The 10,191-nt window shown below is 38.5% G+C and overlaps 1 protein-coding gene across 3 annotated transcripts in view; it reads right to left on the reverse strand.

Moving 5' to 3' along the window:
- MAST4 (microtubule associated serine/threonine kinase family member 4) overlaps positions 1–10,191 on the reverse strand; it is a 585,627-nt gene that overhangs the window by 59,167 nt on the left and 516,269 nt on the right. For all 3 annotated transcript variants that reach the window (XM_007457091.1, XM_007457090.1, XM_007457092.1), the window contains 3 exons: positions 8,290–8,368; positions 2,477–2,634; positions 436–511 (listed from right to left, as the gene is read on the reverse strand). In XM_007457091.1, coding sequence (XP_007457153.1) covers positions 436–511; positions 2,477–2,634; positions 8,290–8,368 — 313 coding nt within the window. The remainder of the gene's footprint in view (positions 1–435; positions 512–2,476; positions 2,635–8,289; positions 8,369–10,191) is intronic.

The following is a 10,191-nucleotide window of genomic DNA, read 5'->3' on the forward strand; positions in this document are numbered from 1 at the left end:
CAGAAAAGAAAAATCGGGTGAAAAAAGTAAAAGACTTGCGTGACACATACCAATTTACAGGCTTCTGAGGAAGGAAAACAATTTCTGCTTGACCATACAGCAGCAGGCCCAGAACACGGGCAGAAGGAGCACCAGGGTCCAGAGGCCTTTCAAAGCTGACGCTCTCTGGAGTACCTCACCAGGCTCACCCAGTGGGTAGGACAACCAGTGGCACTCATGTTACAGCCGGTTCAGCCCACGGAATGTGTGGCTAGTTCTCGGCAGCTTTTAAAAACGTTTAGTGATTTTATCTTTCTAAAGAAGGCTATGGTGCTATTTTATAAAGAGAGTCATCAATGGACTGGACCATTACTTCCCACGGCAAACACCTTACAGAGGCTAAACCTAGGCTGCCCATTTGTTTAGATGCTAGGCATCTTCAATTCAACTCATTACCTTTGGGAATCTTTCCTTGTAGACATGGTTCATCATAATTATTTCATGGTCACAGCAGGCGGGAGAGCGTCCAGGGCTGCAAGCAAAGCAAATTACCCTTTTAAACTTGCCACAGCATGAAATGAAAATAAGCTTTTCATTTATAACAATTGGTTGCATCAAAAGTACTATGCGGTCTTTGTAAGAAAAGTGTATTAGGTAATAAACTGCAAAATCAGTCATTAGCACGCACACCTACTCACAAACGCACAGAAACCCCGAATAGTGTTCATAAAGAAAGCTCCAGAAGTGGAATGCTGCAAATTAATTATAGCTACAATATAAAGGTTCAGAAAACGTTCTTAAATTGTGATTATATTTTCTATGTTGCATGCGTTTGCGTGGTTCTAGAAACCAATTAATGAACTGCAATATAAAAGAAGACAGGGTAGCTACAAACAGCAACATCTAGGGCATGCTGAACTGTATAATTTCACACTTTCATCATACACCTGCGCTCTGCCACGTACCACTGAAGAGGTTTAAGAGTGCTCCACGGCACAGGTGTCACCACTGAAATCCATTTTCTGGCCTGGCAAATATTTATTTGGGATGCTGAGGAAGGCATTGTGTACAGTACTAAACACAGGCATACAACTCTGTGTTTTCTCTACTACAACAGTAGGTGCCTGCTCCTTCCTAGTGGTATACAGTCAGGCAATTTCAGTGCGAGTTTATATATTCCTCAGAGGACACAGCTGCTTGTAGTAGATATCCTAGGAACTCCTTTCATAAAACCAAAAATGGCACCCATGTGGTAAAATACGATGAATGAATATGTATTGAATGAATACAGCTCTAAATGAATTCGTGAAATTGGTCTTTTATTCCATATCTCAAAATAATCTAACACAATTATGCCATGTAGCTGCATTTACTATATATGACACTAAATAAGAAGGGTACAAAGGGAAAACCCTTCTCAGAAAACTCTGATGTTCAACGGAACACCTGACAAACTATGTTTTACAATAAACCTTAATATATCAAAGCAGACCACTTCTACAGCATGAAGATCTCTGGAGTATCTGTGGAGGGCCTGAAGAAAGACCACCCTGCTCCCCTTGCAGAGAAGGACCTGTTGTCCAGCTGCTGGGATTGCAGAAGGCTTCAGCTGCCAGTCCCTTCAGGGATGGCCTCAGCTACAGAGCCCCCTCACCCAAGGCCATGTCCTTCCCAGGGTACCACATCCCAGGACGGAGGCAGGGATATAAAGGAAGGGCCATCTGGCCCAGAGGGACAGCTCTGATGGGTCGTGTCATCCCTAGAGCTCCCTGTGGGGTTGGCTGCAGCTGTCACGTCTGCACTGCAGCTAGATTTCTCCCTCTGCCCAATCCTGCTTCCTCCCCACCTCCCACAGACGTACTTCCCAAGCAGTCCCTAATAAACATCCTGGTCTGTGTTACAGAGTCTGTTTCCTGAAGAGCCAAACTGTGATATACGCAATTTTTTGAGACAAGGCCAAAACAAAACTGGCTCTACTCAATGTCAAATGGACTACATATGGTACCCACAAAATACAAGGGATACAAACTCCTAACAATTTGCTCCTAATCCTGGAGAAAGTAAGACTTGTGATGGGAAGGAAGAATGAAAGATCTGGGTGGCTTTTCGTAAAGTGGAATCTGAATTCCACATGTGAACCCAAACGTGCTGTCCTTCCTTTTCAGCCCAGCCTCTTCCTGGTAAAATATTAATTGATGTAGCACCATAATTAGACGGTCTTGAAATTTCCAATGGCTCGAAGTTTCTCTAGGTGGTCCCTGTAGTCCATCACGGTTACTGCTACCACAGCAATTAGCAAATTGTTAAGGATTTAAAAGAAAAATACTAAGATGCCTTTCAATGGTAATTCACAATATCACGTGTAGATGGAAAACTATATATAGTAGCTCATAAATTAATTAGCACATATATGAATTACAGGACCAAAAGTCTTCCCTTGTAATGGTTGAAAGGAGATTATCCAACTCATTGAAATTTTTCAATCTGGGCTACAAACCTCAGACTTCGGGAACGGGGGCGCATGGGTGTATTCCTGCATCTGCTCTCTGTGGCGATGCTTTCGGTGGTACAAAAATGTTTTGATAAGAAGTGTAATTCATCTGGTGTTGGTTGATATGGTAACTGGTGCAACTTCTCCTGGGAGGAACAGGATGACTAAAACAAACCAAAGTGAGGTTTTAGGACTAAAATTAAAGAAATTCTCTAAATGAATATGAGATCACAGCATTAAATTTTGTTATATCACCGTTTTATACTACATCCTTTCCATGTTATAATTACGATAGTTAGTGCCTCAATGTATACCTTGATGTTGTCTCTGGGAGGTCAAAATGGCTTCCATATTTCATCTCATTTGTCTAAGATAATTTCCCAAAACAAAGCTTACTCTCTGGAGAAAACCCAGGCTCTGAAAATGGACAGGACCCAGTCAAAGCCACAGCAAGAAAGTGACAACTGGAGTAAGAATTTAGGTTCATTAAATAAATGACAGATTAGTTCACATTGGTACCCTTGCTTCTACCACTCGCCACAAACACTGTGACTTTTAGGTAAGTAACATAAAATGAATTCTGTGATGTATGGTCATAAATAGGTAATGGGATCTCTCTTTACAAATCATGCTACCCTTTGATGCAATTTCCATCAATATGTGTCCTGGGTAAAAAGGGGAGGGGATAAAAAAGATACTTGTCTTACGAATGCCATTGTTTTAAAAATTGGAATTTTCTATTTCTGCCTTCTTTGGCTTAGGTTTCTTTAAAAAAAAAAAAAAAACCTTCAATGGTGGTAAGTTTTTTGTCCCTTGAATATAGATTTGCTCTTTGAAAACTGTCACCACTTGGAGCAAAGTAAGGTAGAAAAGGTGAATGGCTAAATAACGCTGCTTTTAATCAATCTGAGAAATATAACTATAAAGCAAAGTGATTGCTTTCTTTGTGTGTTTTTATTGAGAGGTGAACTCTTTAAGCATTCTAACAAAAGAGATGAGAAATGTCTGAGTAATGGAAACACTGGTAGAACAAGCATATTTTGAAAGATACCCCTCATTTGAATATTCCATTCTAGCAGGTTTTTTTATTAAAAAAAAAAAAAAAAAAAACAACCCTGCCACACTAAGAGCACACTTCATAAACACTGCAGCATCACAATGCAGTAACTAGAAATTAATGACTAAAGCTTAAAAGTATCCTTATACCTTGAAATTATAAAACACCTTCTAAGTAGATACTGAGATAAACAGGACTTTTTACAGTGTAATGAGATTATTTTATAAACTATAAAAATGAGAACACTACAGAAAGACTTATGAGGTAAACCAAAGCTCTTTTCACAAAGTACAGGTATAGTCTTAAATACTGTCACTACCAAGAAAGAAAGAAAACACACATAAACTAAGTCAACTCAAGAGATCAGTAAAAGAATAGGAAAATCAATGTCAGCAGGAGAGAAGCAGCAGCGATAAAAGCAAAGATGATGAAATGAGCAAACAGAAAAACAGAATTAAGGATTTGTACATATGTCTCAAAGGTAAAGCAATGTCCACAACTCTGAATCCAAGAATTCAAAACCCCAAAACCCAGAAGTTTGTTCATAAGTATACAGTAATCCTTTTTGGCGGCAAAGGATTAATTGAAGTGATGGAAAGCTATTTAAAATATGTATTTAATCCACTTAGTATGAATGTTGATTCAGGTTGATTCTGAGCTGCTGACCCAGTTGCTGCTGAGCTGTTATGTACAGTACAGGGAGGATCATGTTACCTTTCTAAAATGTGAAAGTTAATCCCCAAAACACACCAGGCTCAAGAGTTTCACATAAGGTACTACGGACCCGTGCTTGCATGGCAAGGACACAAGCTAGTTCAGGAAGGTGGTTCCCTCTGTGGAGTGAGGGAAGAGAAAGGGAATGGGTGCGAGGGACTTTAGTTGTATTTTAATGTTTAATTTATTTTAAAAGTTTATTTAACAAAAAGCTGTAGCAAATATAACAAAATATTACCACGTGCTAACTCTAAGATGAAAATTTTGTGGTTATACCATATACATAACCATATAACTGAACTCCATAGGGAATATGCTCTGGGCTTACTGATGGGGATATGTTAAAATGAATGAGGAGGTGGGATAAGTAAGTATTAGAGAAGTGAGAGGCAAGGGGCTTCTCTGGGGAGAGAGCTTCTCTCTTCTCAGTTGGAACAAACAAGGTGTAAATGGGAAAAGGGTGACACCGAACCCAAGCGACGCCGAGATGAGTTTATGGAACTGAGAACACCCGTAGGCTCTCCAAATGGCCCAGGGATTCAAAAGGTACCAAACAGGGCCCCAAAAGTGAGTCAATAATGGACAGCAGAGAAGTCCAGGGGTCAGTTTCAGCAGAGGTCAGGAACTCAAAGGAGAACTTGTGAGTCCAACAGAGGCTGCAGGTGTCATCCTCAGGACCTCATATACTTACTGAAAAGATACTTCCGCTGGTCAACGCATCCTTGGAACAGCACTTTTACTAGAGTTTCAAGAATTAGTTTGGGAATTTCCTAATAAACTGAGTCCCATGACTTTATATTTCTAGTATGTTCTCTAAGTGTGGTGCCAGTGAGTCTCATCACCCAACTAGTTTGCATATGACTTCTGACTACATGAAAAATCAAATCCACTTTCAAAGAGTGAAGATTTACAGAAAAAAACTGTGCTTCCAGTTCTCAAGGCAATAAGATTTCCCCCAAAATGTTCTGAGTAATGGTATCATTCAAATAAACATTCAGTCTCTCAAGATAACCATTTTGCAAGGGACGGTATCCATACGCATGTGTAATTTTCCACTTGTTATTTATTAAAAGTAATATTATTTTATAGTCATACCTCATATTTATAGGTATTTATTTTTGTATTTCCATTCTTTCCCAGAGCAGAAAGTAATTCCTCTGGTAAGAAATACATGGGAGATGTCCTCCTACTGCTTCAATTCCATATTACTTATATTCAAACTAAAAATTATGTTCTGAATATTATCTTGGAAAAGCTCTGCAAATTAATTTTAACTACAAAATTTGAAGTTAAGAGAAGCTGCAATAGTAAATATTCTGTGGAAGGACTGATTAACTTCACATGGCCAAATCTTTCCAATTTCAGAATAGAGCATTTTAACACTTGAGAATTTTGCAGTTTATGTAATATCCAAAGGATCAAGACATGGCGTTTACCTTTCAGGGTTAGCAATTCTGGAATTCAGCTAACAACAATTATCTGTAAAACTTAAGCTGCATTTTCAAAGTGTCTGTAATTTATTTGTACATATTCTGTGTTTTCATCTTAAGAAACAACTAAAATGCATTTCTAATTAGCTACTTCACAACCAGTTAACCCAGAAAATGAGACTCTAAGAGTGATTCAGGTTAGATTTAGAAAAGAAGAAAATGCAACTCCTAAGCAGTTTTGCACAATGTTCGCCCTAATATATGAAGGGCGAGAACATAAAGAAACTGGGGGAAATGAGAAGCAGCATTTTAGATTTTCAATTAGCATTTTTTTTTTTTTTTTTTTTTTTTTTTTCACAGGTGGTTTAAAGACCAGTCTTTGAGGTGATCCTTGGTAGAGGGAACACTTAGGTTACAAAAGTATAGAATCCCAACATAAAATATTACAAAAACCTTGAAGTCATTCACTTTGGGCTACAGCCTGGATTATACAGCACGTGTTCTAATAGATTCCCTACAGGGTGTCTTTAAGCTCAACCCCTTCTGACTACTTTGGGAAGCAAATCATAACCTAAGTGACAAGCTTTTTGAAGACATGTTATTATTAGAAGAAAAGTCTTGAATCTGCTCCAATTTAAAAATGAAAATCATTTCAAACTTTGGTTCCCGTGTCCCCTGCATCGGCAGGTGGACTCTCAACCACTACGCCACCAGGGAAGCCCTCAATTAGCATTTTTATCAATAACCAATAAGGAGAAAAAATAGCCAAACTTCTGGGCAACAGAACCTACACTTCACAGATTTAACAGTTCCTTTGGTCTTTTGGTAAAAAGGTTAATTTTGAAAGTTCAAATTTGATTTTGAAGGGAAAAATAGGAATAAGAGATCAACAATTATACGATACTACCTTCTTCAATAAAATAAACACTTAAGAGAAAAGCTGCCCTACCTCTGGGCAGAAGCTGTTAGAAACACAGAATACATGTGTGTGACTAAAAATTGTCTCAGGAAGCTTTCTCTTTAGGCATATATGCAAGTCAGGGACAGCAGTGATTCCATTATGACAGATGGCCAGGTCAGATTTATTCATTATCAGGTTTGTTTTAAGAAATACCTTGTAAATTCCTTAAAAAAAGAAAAAGCCAAGCGCCTAGAACCCTTACTTGTATTCTTATTGCTACGACAAGGGGGTTAGTAGACAGCCCTTCGGTTCATTCTCTGTGCCTCAGAGTTTTGACCCATAAAATGATGACAATAATGACAACCACATCATGAGGTATGTTTCTACAATTAAGCCAATCAATGCGTTTTAAGTAGTGAGACTAGTACCTAACACATAGTAAGTATTTATAAAAATATAATTTCCAAGGTAATTTGTACCAAATGGGGTCCAATGCTATGTAGCTCATCTTTGCTTTTTGGATTCACTTTTTTAAAATAATGTATGATTTACTAGAGATGGAAAGAAGAAAGATCCTGTGTTCTCCCCTATTTTTCTTGCAAAAGAGAAATTTCTGTATCCAAACTATAATAAAACTTGACTGAAGGGCAAAGCAAGGCGATATAGTAAAAATAAAAAGGATTTAGAGTCAAGGAACATGATACACATTTGGGGCATGGGGAGGATTCAGTGAGAGTATGTACGAGTAAGCCACAGGGGACAAGTACTCTGTTTACTGGTGGTTGGGTTCTAATCGGAGACACTTAGGAGTCTAGGGAAGAACACCACTTAAAATTTGAAAATTATTCTTTTTGCTTTTTGGTCAATCAATTTCAGCATTCATTTTCACACCGTGGCGGCCCATACTTTCAACATCTAAAATACGTGTATAACTGAGTCACTTTGCTGTACAGCAGAAATTAACAAAACATTGTAAATCAACTATACTTCAAGTAAAAAAAATAAATAAATAAAGCTCCGTGGAGACAAATATCCCACAACATCACTAATTTAAACTGAGAAAGCATGTATCTGACCCACTGAATCACTTCTAGTAATTGCTAGGGCTCCTGTTGAAATGTTGTAGTTTGTGGCAAGAGTATCCCTTCTTCCTCTATCCTATTTTCATTGTTTCATCTTGTCTCTTTATTGATCTTAATCTACTACTAAGTTCTTTTAGTCTCTCCGTAAAAGAAAGTTCTTATCCAGAAGGCAGATTTAAGGCTTGCCATTTTTTGTCCTTTGAATGAGAAAAACTAAAAAAAAAAAAAAAAAAAAAAAAAACCTTTGCATATAAGCCACACAAGGAAAAAAACGACCCAGGCCATCAAAGTTTAATGGCATTTTCGGTACTAATATCACTGGCATGGAGCCAAAGCAATGAAACCAGATTGTGTTTCCTCCTCCCACCCAAAACACCAAATGGTATGAAAAAGAAAGCTCCCAGTCTCCTCCCAACTGGTGATCCGGGGACTCACTCAACTTGTGCATCATAGTTTAAAAGCTTGCAGCAAAATGTGTGTCCTTTTAATGTTTGTCAGCTCATCATTTGATGTGTTGCCTACTCTGAGGGGCAGACATGCAGAATTTATCCTCTCCTTCCTATCAGGAAGCACCCAGAGAAAGCACTGCCTGTGTAAGAGCTCCGGGGTGTGAGAGAGGAAAAGTGGGCACTTACAGAGACCGTGGAGCTGGGCGTGTTTGTCCCATAGCCAGAGGAGGGGAGAGAAGCCAAGGACCAGCGGCGTCCATCAGTCCTGGTGAGAAAATGAGATTAGCTTAGGCCAACACTGGAGTACAGTTACATGGGAACCCCAGGGAAACCGAGTATTTTTAGTTGAACAAATGACACAAACACAGTCAGCGAGGATGTGGAAATGTTCAGCAAGGGCCAGAGTAAACAAACATTATACAGCAGGTTGACTTTTATTTAAAGTGAATCAATACACCCAAACAAGTAGAAAGTGAATGGGGGTGATCCATATTATTGATCTCTCACTAATACACTTTGACAAAATGAATACCAGGGATAATTACATCGGTCAGACTCAGCAGATTCAGATGAATAAAAACAGAAAGGGAGGAGGGAAAACACTCTTATCTGGAAACTGATAACCGGGGCCATGATCTTTGGAAGGGCCTGAATTCCAGCATGGTACAAGAGCCTGTGGGGACTTCCATTGCATCCTCAGGACTTTCTGCTTATTATTTTCAAGGGAGCAGTCCTACTCATCACACCGAGGGGAGAAGGGATCAGGGGGCTCAAGACTGGCTCAAGCCTTAAGTGGCAAATAATTTGAGCACTAAGAAAGTGACTGACCTTGTGCACAGACTCTCTTAAGAGTTATTATACCTTCTGACACGACCTGGCTTTATAAAGAGTTCCAGCAAAAGCCTCTTGCAGGGTTTATGAGTATGCAGCCCAGCTCTAGCCAGTGAGAGGGAGTGAAGAATGAAAATTCTCCACTAGTGATAGAACCTAATGCAAAGAGTAGGGTTACCTGCCCTAATCATAGAGGCAAAGCTGTCAGGAGTCTTAACAGAGTATGGTTTTTATCTCCAAGTCGTAACAGGATGGATAGCTTCTGGGTTGAACTCTGGCTATGAATTATAGTCATTACAAGGGTCTCAGATGAGTTGCTGAGGCAGTAAAAACACTGTCGCTAAGGCAAGGGGACACCAGAAAGTCAATTTTCTGAAATCTCTGGCATTCCAGAACCATTAATTTACTAGCAATTTTGAGTGGACTATGCCTTCAAAATCACATAACAGTGTGAAAACAAATATACACACATTTGCCACGAGGAATACAGGAAGCACATACTTTTCTAAAGAGCTATACTGCTTTCTTAGATGCAGGATCATATGTAGACTTTGTAACTCATGATTAGATTAATTTACCAAATGAGAGACAAGAGTAGACCAAATTTACCACAGACACATTCACAATAAGTTGAAGTCAGGGAATTCACCAGCATTCGATTTGAATTTGAGAAATGTCACAATCAGATGTTTATGTAAAAAACTGACATTTTAGCCTAAATTACAGTCAAGGGAGAATACAATCATAGGCCAGCAGGGATGTTGCCTTCAATAAATGCAAATGGTCCACAAAGACAAAATGGAGAAATTCAGGTGGACAAATCACAGAAGTAATACAATGTTAAGATTTTAGTAAAATTTACCTGTCGTTTCTGTGACCACGATTGGAGTACAATTGAATCAAGTATGTATTTTTTTTAAAAAAAGAAGCAAAATAAGATGTTTGTAAATATACCAGATAAAAGGAATGAAAAGAAATAAATCACATGTTCTCTAGAAATAATTTTATACTATTGAAAATGTTAAAAGAAAATAATTCTAAAAACATGCTCATAAAGACATCTGACCATCAATTAAATGAACACAGGTTGGTTCTAGTTTATTTGCCTAATTATTAAAGACTTAACCCATTCCTGGACTTTCTATTTTAAACACCTCCAATTTTTAAACGGACTTGTTCAGTCCATTTAATAGCAATTATCAGAAACTAGTCTCTGGAAAGAGGGGGGGACACAATTTCCCCCACTTTGTTTTTGCT

This window comes from Lipotes vexillifer, unplaced genomic scaffold, assembly GCF_000442215.2.
Source record: "Lipotes vexillifer unplaced genomic scaffold, Lipotes_vexillifer_v1.1 scaffold241, whole genome shotgun sequence".
Lineage (NCBI taxonomy): Eukaryota > Metazoa > Chordata > Mammalia > Artiodactyla > Lipotidae > Lipotes > Lipotes vexillifer.